At 47.4% G+C, this 27,698-nt stretch overlaps 1 protein-coding gene, 1 long non-coding RNA gene and 1 pseudogene across 3 annotated transcripts in view; 2 read left to right on the top strand and 1 right to left on the bottom strand.

The window, feature by feature from the left end:
* The first annotated feature begins 9,539 nt into the window (after positions 1-9,539).
* Positions 9,540-15,126, top strand: LOC127050944 (male-specific lethal 1 homolog; annotated as a pseudogene).
* A 629-nt stretch (positions 15,127-15,755) lies between these two features.
* On the bottom strand, positions 15,756-17,482 carry LOC127050997 (uncharacterized). Its single transcript, XR_007774364.1, has 2 exons — positions 17,202-17,482; positions 15,756-17,127 (listed from the first exon to the last, which is right to left on the bottom strand). It is a non-coding gene; the product is annotated as an uncharacterized LOC127050997 (long non-coding RNA).
* A 391-nt stretch (positions 17,483-17,873) lies between these two features.
* DHRS7 (dehydrogenase/reductase 7) overlaps positions 17,874-27,698 on the top strand; it is a 44,129-nt gene continuing 34,304 nt past the window's right edge. The window contains exon 1 of one of the 2 annotated variants that reach the window (XM_050952698.1): positions 17,874-18,067. In XM_050952698.1, coding sequence (XP_050808655.1) covers positions 17,938-18,067 — 130 coding nt within the window. In that variant the 5' untranslated portion in view covers positions 17,874-17,937. The remainder of the gene's footprint in view (positions 18,068-27,698) is intronic. The other variant, XM_050952697.1, reaches the window with a different exon arrangement.

The raw sequence follows: 27,698 nt of genomic DNA on the forward strand, positions 1-27,698 counted from the left end.
CAAAAGAAGCCAAGAAGGGAAAAAGGACAAAGAACAGAATGAGTTAACGGAAAAAAATAATTAGCTAGCAAGCTCAGGCTATAGATACAACACTGACTCCATTCAAGGACACTGCTCACAGTTAAGACTTGGCTAACAACCAGGAAAAGGAGGGCTTGAATTTGCCCACGCAGCTAAAAGGTTTGCAAAACACTGCCAGGCACTAATGAAATGTGTTAGGTTTCTTTTCTCACAGGTAAGGAAGCGCTACCTGAATACCCTAGCAGCCCTGCCACTCCTTGGAACCAGGAAACTGGATTGATGTAAAGGTCTACCAACGAAAGACTGCTTTGGCTCCATGCTGAAAAGGCTCTTATTAAGCCCTGCTAACTACCAACACCGCTGTGAAGTACCAAAGGCTGACTGCTTGGACCCATGATTCTCACTGCAAAAAGACCCCTCCATCTCGGGAGAATTCTCCAATTGATGCTTAGCCTATTTCTCCTTCTAGCTCCACTGTGCCTTCTGGACAGTAGGGAAAAAGTACAAGGTGAAGTGCTAGTAACCTCTCCCTTGTCCACTGACAGATCTACTGTGCCTTTGAATTTTTCTAGAAGAATCAAAACCATTACAGGGTGATGTGCTGGTAACCTCTTCCCTGTAGGATGCTGAACCACGACTGTTTCAGGAAAGAAGAAGGAACACTCAGAAATTGCCAAAGTCCAGGAATTCTTGACTAGAAAGGACATTAAGAACTGACCCTGGTGACGAAACAAAGAATTATACACTGGCGGGAGGACATTTGTGGGACCCATGCTTGGGAATGTGGTATTGATTGGAGCTTGGGGTTTATTCTACAGGCTGCGCCCTGTGTCCTGGAGAGTGACTAATAATGTAACCCCCCCTCCTATGCTATTAATGTCGATGCCTTTTGAAAGTACCTGAGAATAGTTAAATAACAGGTGTATTATAGTACTACACCAAGGAAAGATTGTATTGAGTATCACTGAGGCTGGGAAGGCATTGCAGTGGGATCTAGTATGTTTAGGAATTCGGGATTTCCTGAATGACCAGCTGATGACCATTCGGAGTGATCTTGAGTACCAGACTTGGCCCACTGCTCTTACAGATGCATCAGAAATACCATCTGATCTGTGATCATCGAGACATACATGGACACTTCCTGGGTGGAAGTGTGGCTTCCCAGGGCGGGGTGTGCGCCCTTATAGGGGATGAATGCTGTACTTATGTCCCAGAAAACGCACAGGATATTAACAAGCACATCCTGTCAGCCAAACAGGCTTTTGAACAGTGGAAGGCCTAAAAAGGGGAACCCACTATTTCTGATTTCCTCTGGGACTGGTTACCCAACCTGGGGGGACTAGGGGGAGGCATTGTTCACCTCCTGCTCACTGGTGTGGTATTGTGTATCGTTACTCTCCTTTTGTTTGCTTGCTGTAAAGCACTCCTACATAGAATTTGTACCTCCTGTTCCCCAGGAAATCCCGCTATACTCCCTCATTAATGACCCCAGCTCCCTAGAGCTTAATCGCTTTTTGTCCTCAAAGTATGAGAAAACTCAGCCAAAAGTTTGTTGAGTATTCTCAAAGGAGGGAGTTGTTGGTGTCACTAGGCATAAATCTAGGCCTCAGTGAACCAAAGCTCCTCCATGTTGAACTCTACTTGATCTAGAAAGCTAGCAGCTGTGAAATTAAATGTGTAACAGTAAGTTATCAGTTGCAGCACAGCTAAAACCAGTCTAAAGCCGTGGTGATAAGGCCTGTGCACTTTAGCAGAAGGACAAGATACCTTGCAGAAGGAAAACTTACTAATGAGCTGCCGGGCCAAGATTACTTAATGCACCTGCGCTTACGTAACTGCTACAGGGGGAGGAAGGAGGAGGAAGGAGGGGGGAAGAAAGAGAAAAAAAACTTATAAAAAGGGAAAAGCCGCTTGTGTCGGTGTGCACGATTTGAGGCGTTTGTCTCCTTGCACCGCTTTGAGATCTCAAATAAACTTTGCTTGCTTCTCCACCCTGGTGTGTGTTCATTGGCTCTTCGCACTCTGGGCAACGAACCACTGTTGCTTGCCTCGGGCACCCTCTGTGCCTGCAACATTCTGACATGGCCCCATTGTTTTCTTAGCTGCTTTGAAGATACGTACTGAAGCTGTCTTATCTCTGTCATTTATCTTTCCTGCTGGGTTCTTTAATGACCCCTTTACAGCTTCCTTTGACTTAACTCTCTGCATTCAGGCAGAGGACAATACTAAATCCGAGAAAGAAACCAAATCTCATACAATATTCATAGGAAACAATACAGATATATTCCCAGTTCATCAAATGGCACACTCAGGAGCGCCGCCAGCTTTTCTGGTGCCCTAGGCGGCAGAAGGTCCCGCCCCCGAAATGTCGCCCCAGACAGAGGTGGCGGAAGGTCCTGCCCCCAAAATGCTGCCCCCGACAGAGGCGGCTGAAGATCCGGCCGCTGTGGTTGACGACCCCCAAGTGTTAGCGCCCTAGGCAACCACCTAGGTTGCCTAATGGGATGCGCCAGCCCTGGGCACACGACAAGAAGATGAACTGCACAGATGCTTAACTATGGCATGCGGCAGGGCTGGCCTTAGCATTTTTTTATCCAGCCTGCAAAATGTTTTGCCATCAGGAACCTACTCTCTACCCCCTCTCCAAACACTATTGATTCCTGTCTTACACTTTCCCCGACCCCACTTCCAAAATGTTCTTACTTGCCCACAGTGATGCACCTCGGGGACTACTCCGAGGCCTTTCTGACAATAAGGTCACTCGACCCTCTCCACCTTTGCCCAGCCCTGCCCTCTACTCCCAGGTAAACCCGTTCAGAGTCTAAGACACAGAACCCAGTTGTATGTAGTACTCTTGGGGAATTCATGGCCCCTGAAGATTTTTTTTTCTCTACAGAATATGGATTTTGCTGGAGAGGCACTGAAGTTGAACCTTTTGCCCACCAGGGGCTGCTGTGGCACCAGAAGAGAGGGCAGCCAGCTGGTCGAGAGGCTGCGTTCCTCACAGTAGGACCATGTGAGGAGACACAGAATGGACACAGTGGGGCATATGGGGATGCTGGAGGGGTCAGACTGAGGTTCAGAAGGGCTAGTGGGGGGCAGACTGGGGTGTGAGCTCAGGGGTTAGTGGGATGACAGCATTGAGTCAGGGACTGAATCAGAGGGAGGGTGCAGGGCCACATAGGAATGGAGGAATGGGGGTGCAGGACCACATGGAGATTGGAGGGACTGCAGGGGGATATGGAGCCATGGGGCCATGGGCAGATGTGCCTGACTAAATGGGAGAGGCTAGGGTTCTGCCAGGGTCTGTATGGGGGAAACTCCCTAACAATCACTCCACACTCCCACCTCGCCCCCCAAAAAACTGTTCCATATGTGTCTCACCCACACTCAACAATCCTCCAAGTTCCCTCCCAGGCGCCTTCTCAGAAATTACTTCCATTTCTCTCAACTCCTCCATTACCCCTGACTCCCCCAAGCCTTTGCACTGCCTTCTGAGGAGTGCAGGAAACATACTTCTGTATTGTAGTTTTACTGAATTATTACTCAAAGTTCTATATTAATATGCCTAGTAAGGTATCTATTTGTCAAAAAATTTCCTGAATTTTTTTTTGTCTCCATTGTTATAGATGTAACCATTTGCCGCCCTTTGCCCCCAATGTGCTGAGATACCACTGAACCCACCTGTGATGCCAGCCTGGGCACCTGTTTTACCTGCCTTGTTGAGCCAGGTTATTAAGCCTTCTCCAGCACACAGGCAGGGCCATACCCAACTGCAGAATGAAACAGACAGTGAGATCAGTTCTGGGAAGGCTCAGCTTAAGGGACTTGCTGCAGCACTCAGGTGTCCACCTCCCTTGGAGTGCAGACCCAAAGATATGTTATGAAGTCTGCCTCCTCCTTCAATGTAGAGGAAGGTATGCACAGCCTCTGATGCCCCCGATTATGAATTGTACAAATGGTGTTATGTTATAAACAAGAAATAAGTTTATTAACTACTAAAATGTGAATTTTAAGTAAATATAAGAGATCACAGACAGAACAAAGTGGATTAATGAGCAAATAAAAAAAAATACACAAGCTAAGCTCAGTATAATTAAGAAACAGGTTACAAAACGTAATTTCTTATCCTAAATGTTATTTTAGGCAGGTTGCAAAGTTTCTGTGGTTTAGATTTCCAGCTATATTTCTTTTCAGACTGGATCCCTGTCTCAGTCTGGACTCCTCCCTTGCCTTCCCTTCCCCTGTCTTTAGCAGCCTTTCTTCTTGGGCAGACAGGCCATGGAGAGGAGTCCCGTTTGCCTTCCTCCCCATTATTAAATAAGATTTACATAAGGCAGGAATCCTTTGTTTCCCAGACATGACCCCCCTTCCCTTTTCGTGGAAAGTTACAAGAAGTTCCAGATCATGTGTAGTATCAGGTGATAAGACCACCTGACCTAGTAGTGTCACAGTTATGTTCCCAGATGCCTCCCAGGAGGGACTGAGATTAGTATCTTCATGGTCTTGTTGTTCCTTCCTATGCCCATCAAATCTGATGGTCTGTCATCTGGTGGGTGTCTTCCAATACACACCCAGTTGTAATTGTTACATAGTCCATATTCCTAACTTTAGATACAGAAATGATACATACATACAAATTGGATAATCACATTCAGTAAATTATAACCTTTCCAATGATATCTTACAAGATCCATCTTGCATAAAGTACCTCTTAAGTCATATCCATAACATAAGCATATTGCCATAAAGAATATGCTGTGTAATGTCACAATAGACATTTGCTGATAGATATTGTGAAATAAAATTGCGAAAATAATTGAAATTGAACATAAGAACGGCCATACTGAGTCGGACCAAAGGTCCATCTAGCCTAGTATCATGTCTTCCAACAGTGACCAATGCCATGTGCTCCAGAGGGAATGAACAGAACAGGTATCATCAAGTGATCCATCTCCTGTCACTCATTCACAGCTTCTGGGAAACAGAGGCTAGAGATACCATCCCTGCCCATCCTGGCTAATAGCCATTGATGGACCTATCCTCCACTAACTTATCTAGTTCTTTTTTGAACCCTGTTATAGTCTTGGCCTTCACAACATCCTCTGGCAACGAGTTCCACAGACTGACTGCATGTGTGAAGAAATACTTCCTTTTGTTTGTTTTAAACCTGTTGCCTATTAATGTCATTTGGTGACCCCTAGTTCTTGTGTTATGAAATGTAAATAACACTTCCCTTTTACTTTCTCCACACCAGTCATAATTTTATAGACCTCAATTATATTCCCTCTTAGTTGTCTCTTTTTCCAAGCTGAAGAATCCCAGTTTTATTAATCTCTCCTCATATGGAAACCATTGCATATCCCTAATCATTTTTGTTGCCCTTTTCTGAATCTTTTTCAATTAAAATATATCTTTTTTGAGATGGGGCAACCACATCTGTACATAGTATTCAAGATGTGAGCATACCATGGATTTATATAGAGGTAATATATTTTCTGTCTTATCTATCCTTTTCCTAATGATTCCCAACATTCTGTTTGCTTTTTTGACTACCGCTGCACATTGAGTGGCTGTTTTCAGAGAACTATCCACAATGACTCCAAGATCTCTTTTTTGAGTGATAACAGCTAATTTAGATCCCATCATTTTGTATGTATAGTTGGGATTATGTGTTTCAATGTGCATTACTTTGCATTTATCAACATTGAATTTCATCTGCCATTTTGTTGCCTTTGCAGTCTGCCTGGGGCTTAACTATCTTGAGTAGTTTTGTATTATCTTCAAATTTTGCCACCTCACTGTTTACCCCTTTTTCCAGATAATTAATGAATATGTTGAATATGACTGGTCCCAGTAGAAACCCTTGGGAGACACCACTGTTTACCTCTCTCCATTCTGAAAACTGACATTTATTCCTACGCTTTGTTTCCTATGTTTTAATCAGTTACCGATCCATGAGAGGACCTTACTTTCTTTAAGAGCTTTTGGTGAGGGACATTTTGAAAAATCTAAGTATACTATATCCACTGGATTTCTCTTGTCCACATGCTTGTTGACCCTCTCAAAGAATTCTAACAGATTGATGAGGCATGATTTCCCTTTACAAAAACCACGTTGACTCTTCCCCAACAGATGCTTCCTTTGTTTCATTACTACCCCCAGCATCTTGACAAAATCTGGTGCAAGGGTCAGTCTGTTTCTCCCCAGCCATCTGCTTTTTTCCCATTTCATCTCTTATGCAAGCTACCATAAAACCACCACTTTCTCTTACTTTTTTTAAATTTGTATTCTGATAGTACCTAGCAGGCCTGATCAGGGCCCCATTGTGCTAGGCATTATATACAGAAGAAAGAGAAAGTCCCTAACCTGGTGAGTTTATGCTCTAAGGCCATGTCTACATTACCAAGTTTGGTTGACAAAAGTTATGCTGACATCCAAAAGTCAACATAATAAAAATCAGAATCACATTTTCACACTCGCTCCCTCTGTTGGCAGAGTGCATTCATAGTGGGGGCACTATCATCAACAGCATGAGCAATGCACTGCGGGTACCTATCCTACAGTCTAGCTCAACACCTTCTGTCACTAGGTGTTGTGGGAAAGTGGAGTGGATCGCGGCACATCCTGGGACTGGGCTGAATGTCCCATGATACTTTGCTTGCTGTCCCAGCAGTCCATGGGCTTCTGGCTTTCTTTCGTGGCATTTTTGCAATGGACCTTCTTTGCTGTGTACCCCTGCATCTTTGTGAGAAGGGCTGGATCTCCTATGCTCTGTTAACTGTCATGAAGACATCGCAGATGGCAGTGCAGTTAATTGTGAAGTTCCTTACTGAAGAAGACTTGCAGATGCCTGACATTCTGTGTGATATGGATAGGAGCAATTTTAGATTACTTTTGGCATTCACAGAACAGGTGCATAGGGTAGACTATCACTTTTGGGCTCGGGAAACAAGCACTGAATGGTGGGATTGTATTGTCATGCAGGTGTGGAATGACAAGCAGTGGCTACAGAACTTTCGGATGCAGAAAGCCACCTTCCTGGAACTGTGTGTGGCGCTCGCTGCACCAGCACAAAGGGCAACTCTCATTCTCGTGTCCTTGTGCTGATCAGTAGAGAAGCATGTGGCAATCATTGTGTGGAAGCTGATGACTCCAGACTGCTACCAGTTGGTCGCAAATCTATTTGGAGTAGGGAAGTTGACCGTTGGAACTGTGTTAATGCAAGCGTTCAGGGCAATTAATCACATCTTGCTACAAAGGACCGTGAGTCAGGGAAATATGCGTGAAATAGGCTTTGTAGAAATAGGTTTCCCGAACTGTGGAGGCGTGATAGATGGCACACACATTCCAATTTTGGCATCAGACTATCTTGCAACAGAGTACATCAATAGGAAGGGGTACTTCTTCATGGTGTTGCAAGTGCTTGTGGATCACCATAGGCGTTTCACTGACATCAATGCGGTGTGGTCTGGGAGGTGCATGATGCATGCTTCTTCAGGAAGACTGGACTGTATCGAAAGCTACAAGCGAGGACTTTCTTTCCAACCCAGAAGCTTATAGTGGGGGATGTTTAAATGCCCATAGTGATCCTGGCAGACCCAGTGTACCCCTTACAGCCGTGGGTCATGAAACCTGGACAGCAGTAAGAAGTGGTTCAACAACAGGCTGAGCAGGTGCTGCATGACAGTGGAATGTGCCTTTGGCAGATTAAAGGCGTGCTGGTGATGACTTTATGGCAGTTTAGACTTTAACGAGGATAATATTCCCATGGTCATAGCCACAAGTTGTATGTTGCATAAGCTCTGTGAAGCTAAAGGTGAAAGTTTTGCTCAGGGCTGGGGTGCTAAGGCAGACTAGTTAGCTGCTCAAAATCAGCAGACAGATACCAGGACTATCAGAGGAGCCCAGAGGGGGGAAATCTGAATCAGGGAGGCTTTGAGGCAACACTTTGAAGCACCAATCAAAGACATATACATTATTGGTTCTCATTTTCAGTGTTACATTACATGTAGTTTTCATAGGAAGCAATGATGACATTTGGGACCTTATATTCCAGTAAGCAAATTATTAAAATGCCTGTGCATGTACTGGTAGTGCTTGCAATCTTAATTTATAGAGAACAAATAAAGTTCAGTCACCATTCGAAAACTTTGCTTTTATTGCCCAGGAAACAGCACACACAAACTCCCAAAGATGGTTGGTGGGAAAGGAGGAACTAGGGAAGGACAGACTTTCACAGATGTGTGTGGGTCCAGCTATCATTGTGAAAGTTGTCTGAGGGGGTGGAGTGAATGGGAAACCAAGAAGTCCCGGAAAGTGGAAAGGAATGTGTGGGCAGAGTTGGGGTACAGGGGAGCTGGGAAAGAGTTCTGAATGTGCTGCAGGGGAGGGTAAGCACGGCTCTGCTCAATCTACAGTATTATTAAGGACTTTAGCATCTGCGTTTGCTCCTCCATTACTTTAATCATTCACTTAGTTGCATCTTTAAACTCCTGATTCTCTTTTATGTCCTGCCATTCAGCTTCCCAGCACTCCTTGCGTTCCCTTTCCTCTGCATTGGAGCACCGCAGTACCTCCTGGAACACGTTATCTTTGCAGAGGGCAGATGCAGAGGGCAGTGGGGGTGTAGGGCAGAAGGCTGGGTGTGGGGGGAGGTTCAGGGGTCAGGGCAGATGGGGTGTGGGGGGTGTAGGGCAGAAGGATGTGGGGGGGTTCAAGGATCAAGGCAGAGGGCTGGGGATGTGTGGGGGTGCAGGGCAGAAGGCTGAGTGTGTGGGGGGTGAGGGCAGAGGGCTGGGGTGCTCGGCTTGTAGGGTCGCTCCCAGCCCCGTGCCATGAGCGGCTCATGGCAGGGGGCTGGAAGGGATATGCCCTGTTCCACCCCCTTCCCCAAGGCCCCATCCCTACCTCTCTCTGCCTCGCTATGGAGATGCATGCATGCTGCCACTCTTCCCCCTTCCCCTCGCAAGGGCAATCAGCTGATCGGCGCAGGGAAGAAGAGGAGGAGGGGCCGGAAAGCACCACGCTGGGGGAAGAAGCAGGGGAAGGGGGACACTTGGCTGCCACAGGACCAAGCTTCTGCCTCCTGCCCCCGCAGGGGAGAGCGGTGGGCAGGGGGCTGAGTGGGGCTGGGGGCCAGGAATGCGGCAGGCGGCAGTATGCCACTCAAAATTGGCTTGTGTGCCATGTTTGGCATGCGTGCCATAGGTTGCCGACCCCGATCTACTCCATGCTTGTGGCTTCTGCCCTGTTCCTTATGCTGCTCACATGTGTGAAGCTTTGATCCCTGCACAAGTGATTGCTGAATGGCATGGGAAAGTTTCCTACAATGGGGGAAGGAACAAAGCTGTTCTGCCAAGGAACTTTCGGCAGAGCATTACCGAGTATCTCCAGGAAAGTTTCCTATAGATCTGTCTGGAGGATTCCCATAAGATCTCAGTGTGTATCAACACCCTATTCTGCTGTACCAATTAGCTACATAGCAAAACGTGCAGCTCACAGAAACACAGCCAGCCTTCCACATTTCTATACCGTGAACCCACCTCCGCACTACACAAACCACAACCACTTACCAGGCGTCTCCTCCCCTGCTTCTTGCTCACCGGACAGCAACTGCTGAGACTGGCTAAACACCTCTGGAATGGAGAACAGTTCCTGGCTGCCTGCCCCACTGGGTGACCCCACAGGGAGCTGCACATTGTCATCTAACTCCACCACTTCATCAATAACTTTGTTCTCCAGGTTAGGTCCTCTTTCCACTGCCTCTGGGGCCGCCAAAGAATCCACAGGGCTCTTGGCAGTGGAGGTGGGGTCGCCACAGAGGATAGTGTCCAGCTCCTTATAGAACCGGCAGGTTTTAGGTAAAGCATTGGCTTGACGGTTTGCCTCCCTTGCCTTTTGGTATGCCTGCCTCAGCTCCTTTATCTTCACTATGCACTGCAGCGTGTCCCAATCATAGCCCTTTTCACACAAGCTTCGAGAAATGTGCCCATAGGTATCCCAATTCCTTTGGCTCAAATGCAGCTGTGACTACACAGCCTCCTCTCCCCATATACTTATCAGATCCAACAGCTCAGCAATGGTTCAAGCGGGAGAGTGTTTGGCGTGATAAACCGCCACAGTTACCTGGGAAGATGCGATAGGACCTCTCCGCGCAGAGCCAGCAGAAAATGGAATTTGAAAAATTCCCGGGACTTCTAAGGGGGAGGGGAGGATGCTTGTTTACCTGGCTGCAGGGCAGTGGAATTCAAACAGCTGACTAGAGCGGTCAGCATGGGCCTTGTGGGACACCTCCTGGAGGCCAATTAAAGCAATGAAATCAAGTATGGTGTCTATTGTGGCACTTTGTTGAGAAAAATTAAGAGGAAAAAGACATACATCTCTCATTGGGGTGGTTGTATTTTGTTGCCAAAACTGGACATTTTCCCCCAAAAAAATCAGCTCAGTGTGTACGTGTTCACTGTTTGGTTGACAAAAGGCAGTTTTTGTTGACAAAACTTCATAGCGTAGACAAGGCATAAATATAAGATGAGAGAGAATGGGTGGCTACAACAGAAGTTGTGGGGATGTAAGAATTGTAGTAAGATGAGGCCCTGAAATATAAACTCTTGTGTCAGAGGCCTAGTATGAGGCCTGAAGCCTGAACCAAAGTACTTCCAGGCATTGCTAAGCAAAAGCTGGGCTGTGAGCCAGAGGCAGTCTCACTCACAGAAGCTGGCGAGAATAGGGTTGTTAGAAGCAAGTGCATTCACACATATAAGTGCTAACAAGAGGAACTTGTGCCAAGATGGCACCTGGACAGCCCGATACAAGGACACTCCATAGACATAACAAGGAATAGGCAGGTGCATCTTAAAGAGAGGACAGCATGATAGATAGATCTGTTTGTCTGGAACAACATGATCAAATGGGAGACAGCACCCAAGTGAGCCAAGGGGCAGTACCTCAATACATCAGCAGGAATGAGTAATCTGTCCTGTAACTGTTTAAAACTGCGCCCGGGCAGCAGGAGGAGAGCTGGGGCATCCTGGTGCCCCTGCCATGCCCCCTGGCCAGCACCAGGCCAGCCGGTGTGGGGGATGCCAGCAGCAGGCCCAAGTACCAGGCGGTGCTGCCTGGACACACCGCCTCCTAGATGGCGGCGAAGGACAAGGGCTGCCCGGCCGCGGCCAGCGCGCCCCCGCCGGCCTTGGCCACTGCGGAGCCGGGCCAGCCGCCTCCCGCTGTGGCCTCGGAGAGCAAGTGGAAGAGCGGCATGTGGAAGAGCCCCATGGAAGCCAGCAGGGGCTTGTCGAACCAGGAGGCCTGCCTCAAGCAGACCTTCCTGCCCCAGCTGGACCTGATCGAGCAGCAGCAGCAGCAACTGCAGGCCAAGGAGAAGGAGATCGTGGAGCTCAAGACTGAGAGGGACATGCTCCTAGCTCGGATTGAGCACATGGAAAGGAGGATGCAGCTGGTGAAGAAGGATAATGAGAGAGAGAAACACAGCATTTTTCAAGGGTATGAAACCGAAGAGAAGGCTGAATCAGAAGCATCCGAGAAACTACAGATTGAATGCCAGCAGGATCTCTTGGACACGTCCCAGCCCCTGCCTCCAAAACACTTCTCGTATGGAAGAAATGGAAAGGGACATAAAAGGAAGTCGGCATTTGGAAGTGCAGAGAGGAAGACTCCAGTTAAAAGAGCTGGTGGCTGAATTTTCAAAAGTCAAGAGTAAAACTCTGAAACACTTTCCAGTGAAAGAGGAACCGAGTAGCTCTTTATCCGAACCTGTTTGCAAACGTGAACTGAGGAGTCAAGAGACTCCAGAAAAAGCCAGATCGCTAGTGAACACTCCCTTAAAACCATCCACCCCATTGAAAAGTCTCAGTGCCCACCCCAGGGATAAAAGTTTCCCCAGCGAGACAGAAGATCTGCCGTACCTTTCAACCACTGAAACGTACTTGTGTTGTTGGCATCAACCTCCTCCGTCACCGCTGCCGTTACGAGAGCCCTCGCCAAAGAAGGAGGAGACTGTAGCAATTCCTTCGTGGAGGGACCATGCTGTGGAGCCCCTGAGAGACTCAAATCCTTCAGATCTCTTGGAGAATCTAGACGACCGTGTATTTGCCAAAAGGCACACAAAACTGGAGCTGGATGAGAAGAGAAGGAAAAGGTGGGATATTCAGAGGATCAGGGAATAAAGAATTCTACAGCGACTGCAGCTTAGAATGTATAAAAAGAAAGGAATCCAGGAATCTGAGCCTGAAGTTACCTCATTTTTCCTTGAGCCAGATGATGTAGAAAGCTTGCTGATTACCCCCTACTTGCCTGTTGTAGCATTTGGCCGACCATTACCAAAACTAACTCCACAGAACTTTGAGCTGCCGTGGCTGGACAAATGAAGACGCTGTCAGCTGGAGATGCAGAAGAAATGGACGCCTCACCGAATGTGCAGAAAGTAGCTGCGCGGGTAGCGTTGCGATGGGTGTAGCGCACCATTGACAACGGGCGGCGAGGAACTGTTTGTTGTTCGGTCCCGTGAATCTTTATTCTCGTGAATATTTTTATTCACTGATGGTTTTCTCCAGGCCTCTGTATTTTTCCTGTTTTTCACAAAAACTCTTTACCTGGCTTATTAACTGTGGTTTATTTATTTCCCCCCGTCCCCCCCCCCAGCTTTCCTGATCAGCAAGTTCTCAAGCTTTATGCTGGCACAGCAAGGCTGGAAGCTCAGACCCCTTTTGCTCTCTGCCTAAGCTTCATCAGCTGCTGTGGCCACTACACTTCATAAGAGGCCTTGTGAGGGTTGGGAAGCCTAAAAACAGGCCTGCCTTGTGACCTGTCCCATCTGCGAGTCCCCGAGGGTGGTGCCTGTGTGTTGGCTCAGTGTGTGGTGCCCGTCACCTTTGTGAAGTTGGTGTTTGTTTTCTTGGAAAGACATTCAGCAGCGAGACCTTGCAGATGGGACCAGCAGGCAGAGTTAGGCCAAGCTTGTCACTCTGTCACTTGGAAACTCTGTGGTGAAAAGAACCCAGCTAAGAGGAGAGTAGATTTGGCTGCGACTTCCTCTTGCCTGACAGGTCAGGCTTCTAGTACGGTGCCTGTGTTGTGCTGGATAGGGTTGCTTTTTTGTTTTTAAATAATGGGTGAAACTAACTTCATGAATACCCTGAGAGAGGCTGGCAGATGGTTCTGAATGTGCTGTGTCTCACTGAGTGCGGCTGGATTGAGCACTGCCTCTCATTGTCTCCACAAGACGCACCTGGTTCGTTACCTGTGTCAGAAATCGGTTAGCTGCACATATTCTGTAGCGAGACTGCCCTCGAATGCCAGTGTGGAAATGCTTCTGCAGCTGAGTCTGTTTGCCAGCAGTTATGCCATGTTCTAGATAGATGGGGGTGAAGGGTTTTTTAAACATTTTTGTTTGTGAAAACAGAATTTGAGACGCACAATTGTGGTTCATTTTTATTTAAATGTTTAAGGATGGCACTGGCTGGCAACTCATGTATCTTTTAGAACGCTTGGATTGGCTAGAGAAACTTAGAATGGGACCTATGCTCTAGCTCTAGTAATTTGCTTCCTTTATGAAATGAGCCTTTGTTGCTGTACTACACTAATCAGTGATGCCAAATGCTCTGCTGTAGATGTAACTAGAACTGAAGTCTTGAGCCGAGGTATTAAATTCGGACAACACATTCTCAATCGCCTTTCAGGCTTCACCATGGACTGGAGTGAAAGCAGGAATGTTTGGTCTCTAAAGAGAGAACACCTGTTCCTGCTGTTCACAATGCTTGCCTGTTGGATTGCTCCACAGTTATTGTCTCACCCGACACGTGTGCGGTTGGGGGGAGGAGCTAACTTCATTTCCGAAAATGTTAGTGGGCCAGGGGAGAAATGATCCCCTCTGCTTGGTCCCTTTGAGTTTGTAGTCTCATCTGAGGCCAGCAATCTTCTCTCCTTGCTTTGGTTCAAACAGCTATAAATAGCAATGCACAAACAGAAAACCTGGTGGGTTTTTTTGTCTTTTCCCCCAGAGCTGGGGTTCTTATGCAATTTGGAAGAGAGGCTGATTCTCGCGACACAGCAGTGGGTTGTGCTAGGGTTCCTACAGTAATGGTGTTTGGAACCCACAGAAAAGGAGAAAATCTCTAGAAGCATGGACCCTGGTATCACACAAACTGTATAATTAGGGCTGTGCACTGCATTTTTTTTTTTTAAATAAGGCTGTTCTTGGGTGTCCTGCTTTCGCATGATAGCGTGTGTCCTTAATGGATTTCTGTGCAATTTGGAGCCAAAATGTTAAATGGGCAAATATTAGCTTGAGCCTTGTTTCTTTCCTTGATGTTGTCTCTTCCAGGTCTGCATCGAGCGGGTTTTGCATTCTGGTTACACCCTGCATTACTGGCTTTTCAGGGGTCAGAACACTCTTGAGTCCCAGTGACAGCTAGCTCTGAGAGGTATCTGCTGGTAGCTGCCTGGCCTCAGACTAAAGTCCCACTGCCCTCACTCTCAGTGCAAAGCCGGTTTTTAAACTCTTCTTCCTGCTGCCATCCAGAAAGGCAGCCAGGTTTTATAAATGATCCTCTTTAACACATAGTGATCCAGCAGTCATCAGCCACAGATGGCAGGGGGGGCCGGCCGGCCGGGAGTAGGGAAGTACAAAGTTAAATTTTCAGTGAGTGTTAGTGTGAAAAAATAGTCTTATTTCTCCCAATATGGGGTACAACACTGTGAAATTCAATCTGCAACGGAAGGCCCTGCAAGTCCCTATTAGAACTGTTCTTTGGTTTAAAACCTTGCTTTCTTTAACCAAGTTTAAGCTAGTGTAAAAATAAAATCTTAAAAAAAAAATGAAAGCTTGTCTGTATTCTTCAGCCTTGTTTTATGGCCATTTGACACATAGTTGTCTGTAATGCATGCTTTTGATACCATTTCCAATGTGTAAAATTGGTCATCTTGTAAATATCTTATAAAAAAAATAAGTTCCGTTGTAAATAAAAACTATTGTGGCTGTTAATTTTTTGAATTTCTGCTTCAGTTTGTCAGAATTAACAGTGTTAATGGGGAGTATTAAACAATTCTGCCTGTATGTTTAAAAATTTAAACAAATCAAATTTTTTTTACAATAAAATAGAAAAAAAAAACTGTTTAAAAGTAGGTCCCGGAGTGCTCATCTTTGTCCAGCCTAGGGGGCAGTGGAGTGTCCCGCCACTAACTAAGCTGTGTCCATTGCCAGGGGGCACAAATTCGTAGTGTCTTGTAGAGTCTACAGGAAACTCTTACTGTGCTTCGTTTGACAATAACCCTGGCTTGGGTTCCTTCCTACCTTACTAGAGTCTGTGGTCTTTGGCAGTTCTCTCGGAGTCTGCTCTGTCAGCTATCTGCTCAGAGACGGGGCAGCACTCAGAGAGAACACTTACACAGCCGACTGTTATCATCATCAAACAAGAGCAGAGCACCACACTGGTAGCTACTGACAACAAAAATGAGATGATTATGATACAAAAAGTGTCATAATCTTCCTTCAAATCCATCCCAAGTCCCACTTATACTGTGATGTCCACAAGAAATTAGCCCACTAATAATGATTAGCTCAATGGCCAAGTGACGATAGTGGCTATTTACACAAAGAGTAAAAAATATTGACGTATATTCCTCTGTTTTCCCCTTTTGACCCAAGTGGTTAGTCAATTCTTGGAGCCCAGTGGGTCATTTTGATTAGGAGGAGAAACTGATATTGGAATCAGATATTTCTTTGGCCAAGTGCAATCCTATTTATTTACAAAGAGCGTACAAAGTCCGGTTTCCCTGAGCACCACAGGAATTAAACAGGAAATAATTTCTTTGCTCACATTCTAAATTTATTTCAGCCAATACTCAGTGCAAAAAGCTCTCTAACCTTTTTCTCAGGGCCATGATCCCAGTGGATGTTCTAATTCCTTGGCTTTCTGCTCCTGGTCTTTCTGCTTCTCTGGTGTTTTTCCTGCTTCTTTCTCTCACACAGACACAGGTACTTCCAACAAACAATATCCAGTGACACCCCTCATCCCCTATGTGCCTTACATAGGCTTCTATTTTGGGTGATGACCTGCATCATGGTTTTTGTTTTGACAGAAGGCTTTTGTTATTTCAGCTATCTGGTTCCACACAGAAGCTTAATTTTGTCCTACATTTACTCCAAATGAAGCATGGCTGTTACACTCAGCAGTTTCAATTAAATTTAACCCAACCCATAATACCTCTTGCCCATCCTTATGTCGCTTATTTCAAGATCCTTGGAGCATGGTCTGCCTTACTATATACTTAGACAGGGCTGAGTAGAATGCAGGCACTACCATAATAATCAATGACAATTTATGCCAAACGTGTGTGCAGCTGGTGAGAATGGTTAGGTTCCACCTGGCCAAGCCTTCTGCTGCAGAAGTGGAGACTGTTATAGATCTGGAAATGGAGGCACAGAAAGATTAAAGCTAGAATTTTCCAAACTTGTGCATATAAGATAAGGCATCTAAATCCCTATTCAGGAACCTGTATAAAAGTGATTTGATTTCTAGAAGTGCTGGAGTCAGTTGGATCTGTAGGTGCTCAGCACCCCTGGACTTGGGGGCATAACATTAGGTATCTAAGTCTGAAAATTTTGGCCTATGTGACTTGTTGAGGGTAGGGACTCAGTGTCATTGATTAAATTAGTGCCTTGTTCAGTCCGCAATGTCTCTCAATCTGCTGAGGTGGCACAATGGCTGCTCGGTAGGGAAGCTGGCCCAGGGAGCTGGTGATGGCAGTACTGTTATCAGTAGTAGTCCAGGTGGAACTGCTCCTTACTGCTGCCAACCGAGCTGGTTTCTTCCCCAGCATCAAGGGACCCAGGACTGTGTTGTTGCTGGATCCGAAAGGCCAGCCTTCGGTGTCTGTAATAGGACTGTGAATAACCTGTGATCTTCAGGAAAACATACTGCCAACTTGCCAACTCTAGCAATCAGCGTTCAGTTGCAAGGCTATTTTACCTTTTAAGACAACAAATGGAAGCTGGTATGCCCCTTTACACTTCCAGGCATAAAACAGGAGCAGGGGCAAGAAGGAGGGAAGGCAGCAGCATGCTTTATGGGTTTTCAAAGGTTGTTTCTGTTTATGGAACAAGTAAACAATATAAATTAATTCCCCTTTCTCCCACAATAGAAATGACCCATCCCACTTACCACTCTGGCAACGCTTCAAGGCAGAGGAAAGTTAACACCAGGCACAGGGCTCCTGTTTACTGATCCTAGTCCTGGTCCCGTATCATGGGGCTGACCTCTCACCCACTATTTATCAGCTGGCTCAGCCTGGGGCTGCCTGGCAGGACAACTTTGCGGGCTGGAAGCTGAGCCCTGAGGCGGGGCTGCAGTGTGTGTATGTGATAATTCCGAGGTTACTGTGGAAAGGCCTCAGCGGAGACTAGAGAGTTGCTGAGTGGGGGGATGTGCAGACACTGGAATTAGGATAAAGTGAGTGACTAGGTCCTGAGCAAGGGAAGGGGGAGGGAGGAGCCGCCAAGGGGGGAGGTTCAGCGTCAGGGAGGAGAGTCAGTGAGGCGCTGCCCCCAGGGAGAGGGGGGTCAGTGGGCAGCTCCCGCGGGTGGGGTGCGTGTCAGTGCATGACACAACCGGGGGTTCGGGTCTCTGGGACACTTCAGGGGCGCTGCCCCAGCTCCCCGTCTCCTGTCGCTGGGGTGGGCTCCCCCGCCGCGGTGTTCAGCGGGCCCGCTCCAAGCGCCTGTCCCTGGCTGCCCGCCAGGCCAGCGGCGGCCACTCCCCGGCGGGGGCGGGCTTTGGGCAGCGGCGGGCCTGGGCCATGGCGAGGGGGCGGGGGGCGCTCGTCCAGGGTGGGGCCGCCTCTGGCCCAGCATAAATCTCCTGGGCTGAGCGGGCCCCGCCAGTGCGCTGCGCTCCCGCCATGGAGTGGGCCGCGCTGCTCCTGCTCCCGCTGGCGCTCTGCGCGCTGCTCTACCTGCTGGGCCGCTGGCTGCTCGGCCTGGACGGCGACCTCACCCTGCTGTGGGCGGAGTGGCGGGGCAAGAGGCCAGGTAACCCCCGGGTAGTGTGGTGCCCAGGGCCGCGCCCTGCCCCGTCCAGCGCTGGGGGCAAGAGCCAGTGGAGCGGCAGCAGCTGCAGGGCAGGGGTAGAGGCAGCATGTGCCTCACGCAGGGTGACCAGCTGTCCCGATTTATAGGGGCAGCCCTGATAGTTGGGCCTTTTTCTTATAGGCTCCTATTACCGTGTCCCCCCGCCTGATTTTTCACGCTTGCTGTCTAGTCACTCTAGCCTCACTGCGGCTTTTGTGCCTGGGGACATGGATTTTAATCTGATTTAGCTAAAGGGGTGGAATATTTTAAAGTGTCTTAAACCCCTGTGTGGACTCAATATCTAGCATTCAGGTGGCTGGATTCAAGTAAACTGAATTGAGGCCACTTTGATGCTGAAGCATGAGAGTGTTCAAACAAGTATGGGGGGTAGACGTGTTAGTCTTGATCTGTAAAGCGGGAAAGCTCATGCTCCAACACGTCTGTTAGTCTATAAGGTGCCACAGGATTCTTTGCTCCAGTGTTCACACAGGGGTTTAATGCAGTTTAACTAATCCACTTTGGATGCACACCTTGTAGTTAATGTGGATTGTTTTCCTGAGTGCCCTTGTGTAGACACGCTCTAGGGTAGACTCAGGGGAGCGTGTGGATCAGAGGGAGTGTGTGTATGGAGGGGAGGGTAAGGCCATGGGAAGAGTGCTGGGAGAGTCGCATGGGTGTAGAAGCCAGTGGAGGAGGAGAGGGGCCTGGTGTAGTGGTGGCAAGGCAAAGCCATGGAGTAAGTGGTGTGGGGGATGTGACCCAGACCTGGGTCTGGTTTCAGTGGTAGCCATGTTAGTCTGTATTGGCAAAAAAAAACACCAGGAGGCATTCTTGTGGCACCTTAGAGACCAACAGATTTATCTGGGTATAAGCTTTTGTGGGCTAGAACCCACTTCATGAGATGTATGAAGTAAAAGATACAGGAGCAGGTAAAAAAATGAAAGGATGTGAGTTGCTTTACCAAGTGTTAAGTCAGTCTAACCTGGGTCTGTGTTTGTAGCAGGCTAGCATGTCTAGCTCAACAAGATAGACTGCTGAAGTCCCAAGCTGCAGGGAAAATGGGCCCAGACTAGTCTCGGTGCAGTCCCAAGGTGGCAGTCCCAAGAGGGTCTCTGTGGGATAGTCACAGGAAAGTATATGTGGGGGAGGGGAAGAATCTAGGATGGGGTGGGAGTATTTAGGAGTCTCTACCACATCCCTATTTATACTGTCCTTTGAAAGAAACTGTAGGCTGGAAATAACCTGCCTCTGACCAGATAATGCTGATGTTTGTACCCAGCACAGCTGTGGGGGAAAAAAAAAGGGAAGAGGTCTTTTGAAAACATTTCTGTATTATTAGTGCCATCCAACTGCTAGATGCTTCACAAATGTGCAGGACATTCAAAAATGTACACTCATACCTTTTGGAAAAAGGCCAGCTATTTAACTTTTCTGCCCTCAGGTCGAAATGTTTAATCAGCAAGACTTGTCCATCTCAGCTGTAATGGAGATAGTTATGAAACTTCTGTAAGGTTTCAATTTAGTTTTTAGTCTGTTTTAAATACATGTTCACTAATACAGTGCTAATAATTCTCTTTCTAGATTTCTTCTAGTATGATGTCTAATTTGTTCATGTTGTTACTTTTATAGCAACATAAGCTTGCTAGGTATTCTACAGAACAAATAAGACTGCACTGTTTAGAAAGAACAGACTGAATAAGGGTAACAAATGAGGGGATGCGGGTGAGATAGGACAAGGATTGTGACACTTTACAAGAAAGTGTTACTGTTCCCACTGTCTCTTCCTGCTCCTGAATTTGCAAGCTGCTTAGGCCTTCTGTAAGTGTGTGGGTTTTTTGTTTTGTTTTTTCTCTCTGTGTGTGTGTCAGGCTAGCTTCCCCTCTTCAAATCCCTCTTCAAATCTGACTGTCTTACTTTGTCAGTTAAATTCAGCCCAGGCACTAAGGTTCCATTCTCATAAAAACTGTTAATTAAAAAGCCAGTAAGGAAATTAAGCACACAATATGAACAAACTGTGTGTTTTCAAGCTCTCTGTGTAATGTCCTCCCAAGGGTGTTTCCCTTCTTCCTTGCCTTTCATCACCTCAGCAGATCCTGACTTAAGAAGGATTTCATAATCTGTGCCTTTGATTTTAAGTTTGATAGAGTAGATGACAGATCTGTTACAGTGCCATGTGCATCAATGTTAAAAATTTAAATGTTGAATAACAGTTAATAAATATCTGATGGATCTTTTCAATATAGTTTTCTTGGTTTAACATTGTTTCAGTACTGTCAAGTTGTTTTATAGCTGTTCATCAGGGCCACTGCAAGGATATTCTGTGCCCTAGGCGAAACTTCCACCTTGCGCCCCCCACTCCTGCAGATCGGTTCATTGAGGGGCAAATCCCAACGAGACTTTATAGACCCCAGGGGCCAGCCATGCCTGGGGCCAGCTGGGCCCAGGGGCTGCTCCCTAGACCAGGTTCCCCCTCCCCACCCCCTGAACTCCCCTGGAGGGTGCGCAGCTCCCCCCTACCCCAGCGGCCCATACCTTGAGTCCACTCACTGGCTTTGCCAGGCTTGGGCCGCTTCGGCAGGGAGGAGCCGCCTTCTGGAGGCACTGGAGAGCCAGAGCATCCCGGCAGTGGCGAGCCCCTGCCATGGAGGAGCTGGCGTGGCGCAGGAGGCAGCAGCCCTGCAAAGGTGGTGGTGTTGCTAGTGGGGAGCAGCCTCCCCTCTTGCCCAGGCTGCAGCCCAGCACACCCCCAGGGGCTCTTGCAGGCTGCAGCGGATGCATGCAGGCACCAGCCCCCATGTGCCCCTGGCTCTGCCCTTGCCTGGGTTACCATATTTCAACAGTCAACAAAAGAGGACCGGGGGGGAAGCCCCATCCAAGCCCTGCCTCTGCCCCACCCCCATCCACTCCTTCCCACCCCTGACTGCCCCCCTCAGAACCTCCAACTGCCTGCTCCTTGTCCCCTGACTACCCCCTCCTGGAACCCCCCCCAACTGCCCCAACCCTTATCCACACTCCTGCCCCCCCAAACAGACCCCCAGGACTCCCATGCCCCATTCAACCACTCCCTGCCCCCTGACAGGACCCACAGAACTCTTGACCCATCTAACCCCCCCCCGCTCCCTGTCCCTTGACTGCTCCAATCTCTCTCCACAGCCTGCCTCCCCACCCAGAACTCCAGACCCATTCAACCCTCCCCTTGTCCCTGTCTGGCCCCCCCCAAGACTCCCCTGAGCAGGCCCATGCCTGTCAGATACTGGCTCCACATGGAGGCAAAATATGCTGCCGGGCTGCTGTGTGCTGAGGCAGTAGAGTGGGGCAAGGGGGCGGCGCTCTGGGAGGGGCAGCAGTGGCTCACACTCCCAGGAGCTGCAGAACCTGAGCATAGTGACGGGGGAGTTGGGGGGGTGTGCCTGCAGCCCCTGTGCACCTCTTGGCTCGTCCCTCACTGCTCTTGGGCTCTGCGGCTCTGGGAAGTGTGAGCTGCTGCTGCCCCTCCCGGAGCAGGCTCTGGGCCCTGTGCCCCAGCGGCAGCTCACGTGCCTGGGAGCCACAGAGCCTGAGTGCGACAAGGGGCAAGCCGGGGGGTGCATGGGGGGGGCTCCTGCCGCATGCATCTGCTGCAGCCTGCATGAGCCCCTTCGGGTGGGGGGTGCCGGGCTACTCCCTGGTAGCGGCACCACTACCTTTGCAGGGCTGCTGCCTCCTTGTGCCAGCTCCTCCATGCCTGGGGCTTGCCGCTGCTGCAAGCGGGAAGCTCTGGCTCTCCAGTGCCTCCGGAAGGTGACTGCTCCCTGCCGAGCCAGGGCACTGTTTTTTGGTGCCCTTAACGACTTGGCGCCCTAGGCGACTGCCTAGTTCACCTAGTGGTTGCACCGGCCCTGCTGTTCATCAGTCCCTCTTTTTTTTTTTTTTTTTTTTTTTTTTTTTCCCTTTAGGTTCCTGTTTTGGTTCCCATATCTTTCAGTAGCTACGTGTGACCTGTTTTCAGGTGCAGATGCAGCCATTGTGTTCTCAGGTCTTTAATTGGAGATTGCTTTCTACAAAGCCCTGCAAAACTAGCTATGTTGATGCCACAGAAATGGATGCCTTGTGGTTTATTATTGGTAAGGCTCACAAGGCATTAGGCATTGTATGAACATAAAGGAGGCATGACCCCTGACTCAAAGAGATGATAACCTATAGCTTGATACTGCAGGCTGCTTTGTGTGGTCAAACCCTGTGCCTATGGGGCTCCACATGGACAGAGGGTTCAGCTCTCCAAGTGGTTAGTGGTTTGCAGGACTGGGGGCCAAAGAAAGAGTTAGGGTACAAGATGCAAATAAGAAGGTCAAAATGATGATCTGGCCATAGAAATACAGGCAGCTTTGTGAAATCTGCTCATGACTTCAGTTCCACTGAGACTGCTATTAAAATCTCCTTTTGAGGATAAAGGGAAGTCCTATTTAAGCACCACCAGGAAATCTATTTGACTTCTTGAGGTCCTTCCTCCTATTCTGCTCAGTGCAGCATTTTGAAAGTTGATTACAACATCTTAACTAGAACGCTGGCCAAAAGATTAGCACCTGTAATATAAAGAGGAAGGTGGTCTTATTTCAAGTCCAATGTCTTAACCATTATAAAACCAGGGCATTTTTTCCTAGTTCTGTCACAGACTGAGCAATTACTCTGAGTGTTCTAGTAAAAACTGGTTCTTAACTGTGAACCTTTGAAAATCAGACTGTCTAAGATTGCCAAAGGGATCTGTACATCTATTTGAATTTTTTTCATTTACAGACTCCTAAAAAAGTTGAAAACTGCTGGTGTACAGCTAAGGAAGGCTGTGCTTAAGCTGCATACTTTAAGGGTATGTTTACACGGCAACAGTAAAAAAAGCACAAAAAAAAACTAGTGGCACTGAATCTCAGAGCCTGGGTCAGCTGACCTTGGCTTGGGTTGTGGAGCTAATAATAGCAGACTCTCAGGCGGAAGCCCAAATCCAGCAAGGAGGGGAAGATCTCAGAGCCAGGGCTTCAGCCTAAGTGTCTACCCTTCTATTTCATAGCCCTGCAGCTTGAGCCCCCTGAGCCCAAGTCTGCTGCAGGCTAGCTGTGGGCATGCTGCAGGTCTTTTGTTGCAGTTTAGGCGTAGCTAGTATGTGCAGTTTGGCAGAGGCAAGATCTCCATAGCATTCCTTGGCTTGATTCCTTCGTTCAACCCTCCTGTGGTGCCAAAGGATTAAAGGAGGACTCCAGCATTCTTTTTAAGATGTGTGTGGGAGCTGTGCTCTGAAGCATGTTAGGAACTGCACAGCTCCTTAAAAGTTTGCAAGGGGGCCTGCCTCCTGTGGAATGCCCTACTGTGTATAGGACAGGCTGTTCCAAAGGTGTTGAGCCAAACAGCTGCAGGTTGTGACATTTAAATATGCTTTTGATCAGCAATCAGAGCTTCAAATTCTCTTTCTGTATAGGTTTCAGAGTAGCAGCCGTGTTAGTCTGGAGCCGCAAAAAGAACAGGAGTACTTGTGGCACCTTAGAGACTAACAAATTTATTTCAGCATGAGCTTTTGTGAGCTGCAGCTCACTTCTTCAGATGCACAGAACGGAACACACAGGAGATATTTATACATACAGAACATGAAAAGATGGAAGTATGCATAGCAACAGGAAGAGTCTAATCAATTGAGATGAGCTGTTGTCAGCAGGGGAAAAAACTTTTGAAGTGATAATTAAGATGACCCATAGAAGATGTGAGGAGAACTTAACATAGGGAAATAGATTCAATTAGTGTAATGACCCAGCCATTCCCAGTCTCTGTTAAGGCCTGAGTTAATTGTATCTAATTTGCATATTAATTCGAGTTCAGCAGTCTCTCTTTGGAGTCTGTTTTTGAGGTTTTTTTGTTGCAAAACTGCCACCTTCAAGTCTGTCACTGAGTGGTTAGAAAGGTTGAAGTGTTCTCCCACTGGTTTTTGAATGTTATGATTCCTGATGTCAGATTTGTGTCCACTTAGTCTTTTGCGAATAGACTGTCCAGTTTGGCCAATGTACATGGCAGAGGGGCATTGCTGGCACATGCTGGCATATCACATTGGTAGATGTGCAGGTGAATGAACCCTTGATGGCGTGGCTGATGTGATTAGGTCCTATGATGGTGTCACTTGAATCGATATGTGGACAGAGCTGGCATCGGGCTTTGTTGCAAGGATAGGTTCCTGGGTTAGTGTTTCTGTTGTATGGTGTGCGGCTGCTGGTGAGTATTTGTTTCAGATTGGGAGGCTGTCTATAAGCGAGGACTGACCTGTCTCCCGGGCCTCCTTCTGCCTCCCTAAGTGGTTGCTAGATAGCAGGGTGTGTTTGTGTGTGTCTGTACATACATGTACACTTGCCTCTCTTTACGCACTTCAGTCTCTTTAGTGGTTGGTTGCAGATATTGGGGGAGCGGGGAAGGCTGAAGAGAGAAGTCTGTCTCACCTTTTAAAAGACAGTGAGGTTTGTGGTCATTCATACCTCTTCCGGAAGAGTGTTCCATAATCTTGCACCAGTTGATGAGAAAGTGTTATCTCTGCTTTCAGAAGTTTGACCCTTGAGAGTGATTGTTACACTTCTCAGAAGTGTAATTGTGTTGGAGGAGTGAGACCTCCTTCAGTGAGAGATGGTCATTTGAGGACCTTCAAGTCACCTACAATGATGATCTCTATTTTGAAATTAACATGTAGGGAGCCAGTGCACAGAGTGAAACAACTCTAAGCCCTTTGTGCCCCTCATGTTGCTCAAGAGGCAAGCCGATGAGTTTTGGACTTTTTTTTCTTTCTAAAGGTTTGTGCACTCATTCCCAAGTATGGGGAGTTTCAATAATCCATTCTAAAAGTCATGTAGATGAGGCTCATGCTGGTCTGGCCGTTAGCTGAAAGTAGATGCTGTAACTTTCTTGCCAGTCACAGAAGGCTTCAGCACAGGCTAAAATTCCCAGGGTTTGAGGAAGGCTTGTACTGCTGCAGCTTCACTGCTTTGGTACTCAGCTTTACTCTAGCTAGCTTAGCTTGGGTATGTCTACTTGGACTGCAGTTACACCCAATGATTGCAATATAGACATTCTCAGCATCTGAACCAAATGAGAGAGAGAGCTGGGTGTTGTCTCATGTGGCAACAACAATATGCAGACCATGCTGTCTTCTACCATTGGCTTAATTAGGCAGGAATAGTAGCACTGGCTGTAAATAAGGTTTCCCAACAGTTCCCATTAGAAGACCCTGTTTTCAGCTGCTTATAACTATCTATCTGGGCTGAAATTTTCCATGCTGGATGTCTGTCTCAGGCTGAATTGTTTTGGAAAACTTCAGACAAAATTTTTCAGCCATTTCAGACAACCAAGCTATAGAAAAATGCAGCAGTTTACACATGTTGAAGTCTGGTTCCCTTCAAGTAGGGGATAGCTCAGTGGTTTGAGCATTGGCCTGCTACACTCAGGGTTGTGAGTTCAATCCTTGAGGGGGACCATTTAGGGATCTGGGGCAAAAATCTCTTGGGGATTGGGCCTGCTTTGAGTAGAGTGTTCGACTAGGTGACCTATTGAGGTCCTTTCTAACCCTGATATTCTAAGTACCTCCATACTTTGGAGCAGGGACTGGAAATAGGTGTGCCAAAAGGATGTGTCTTTTGTGGTCCCCCATGAAATTTTCCCCAAATTTAGCCAAGTAAAAGTTTTTTTAAAAAATACATTTTGCATATACTCAATAGAGACTTCAGACATTTTAGTGCTAAATTTGAAGACAATTCTATTTTTACTGGGCATGCACCAGCATGGGGCGGAGCAGGACTTGCCCTGCAATTGCAGCTCTGGGCTATTGTCAACCAGGCACCTGAATAGACAGCAGTAGAAAGCAAAACATTCCTTTCCTTTCGGAGGGGGAAAAACCATTTCCTTCTAGATCATCTTGGCTAGTGATTCAGAGGTTGTTTTAAAAGGTGGGGGGACAGGACATTGATAGTTAAGTGCAGGATAACTAATGCATGGTAGCTATCTTGCTGTAAAAACATAGTGGAGACAGGGGACTTTAATTTTACCATGAAACAAACTATAGATGAGGCCCGTCACAGGGGGATAGGTAGATATAGTGCTGACCTTGCCAAGCTCCCTTGTAAATGCAAGGGCCACTTAGGATTTTGAGCAACAAGTATAGTGTTCTCAATGGAAAAACAAACCTTTGTTTATCTCTGGCTTTGTTGAGACACTAAGAAGAGATTGTAGACAGTCTTCCAGCAAATCAAGTCCACTTCTAGTTAGAGCCTTCAAATGCCTTTGATTATACCTGATTTATCAGACTAGAACACCCTTCACATAGGTGTTTACTAGTTAGCCCTCCAGTCCTCAACTCCATAGTGGCTTGTGTGGAAGCTCTCACTGTCTCATATGCAGTGTCCATTGTCCTTGTTAAACTGGTTTGAGGAGTTTCTAATTATTTTTATAAGGCATATCCACTCTGGTAACTTTTTCAGCCCATCTATAGATCTTCTCAGCCACAGAGGCAGTAACTGTGAAACCAATTTTACTGTCATAGATGCAGGGAATTTCCGATATTGTGAAATACAAGCTATTGACAGATACAAGATCTTTTTCACACATTAGAATAATAGTGGTGTCTTTAGACCACAAATAAGATCAACATTCCATGCTAAAGGCTTTCTGAACTGTTAAACTCTCACATTTTGGACAAACTATTTCCATTCCACTCACATAGTGCGTGTCAAATTGTCAGCTGTTAATGAAGTAAATACTAGTTGAGTATTTGTCTTGGTGTTGGAAAAACAAAGGGAAAACTTCAGCATATTCCAGATTGATGCAACATAAGAACCTCATTAGCTCCCAAAAATCTGTCAGTGAATGAAAGAGTGATATAAAGCTGTACATGGTTATCTTTTAATATACAGTATATGACGCTACAAAGAGGTAGGGCCCTACCAAATTCACAGTCCATTATGGTCAATTTCACAACAACAGGATTTGATAACTGGTAAATTTCCCCATTTTCAGATGTTTAAATCTGAAATTTCATGGTGGCATAACTGGTGGGGGGGTCCCAACCCAAAAGGGGATATTGTGGGGTGTGTGTGCAAGCCTGGTGTTTGTGTGGGATTGCCACCCTCACTTTTGTGTTGTCTTCCGAGCTGGACTCTGACAGCAGCAACTGTGGAGCTTCCTGCAGCCTCAGAAGGTTCGTGGAGGTGGCTCTGATCTCCCCTGTGTTGCTGACAGCACCCCAGCCTGGGGCTCTTAGCTGCTAGTCCCGTCCAGCTGAGGGGGGCAAGACTTGCTCTTCCTCTGCATAGCTGCTCTTGGGTACCTCTTCCAGCTGCAGAAAGCCCCCAGCTCTGCATGCCCCTCACTTCTTGCTCCCATTACTCTGCAGCAGGAGGGGAAGGGGTCAGTGTACCAGGTGCATCCCCCCCACCCCCCTTCCAGATGCCATTATTAGCTTGTTTCAGTAAAATTAAGGTCATGTGAACTTTAGAATCGGAGTATAAGGGTTGGAAGGGACCTCAGGGGGTCATCTAGTCCAACCCCCTGCTCAAAGCAGGACGAATCCTCAACTAAATCATCCCAGCCAGGGTTCTGT

The sequence above is a fragment of the Gopherus flavomarginatus genome, chromosome 5 (genome assembly GCF_025201925.1).
Source record: "Gopherus flavomarginatus isolate rGopFla2 chromosome 5, rGopFla2.mat.asm, whole genome shotgun sequence".
NCBI classification, from domain to species: Eukaryota; Metazoa; Chordata; order Testudines; family Testudinidae; genus Gopherus; species Gopherus flavomarginatus.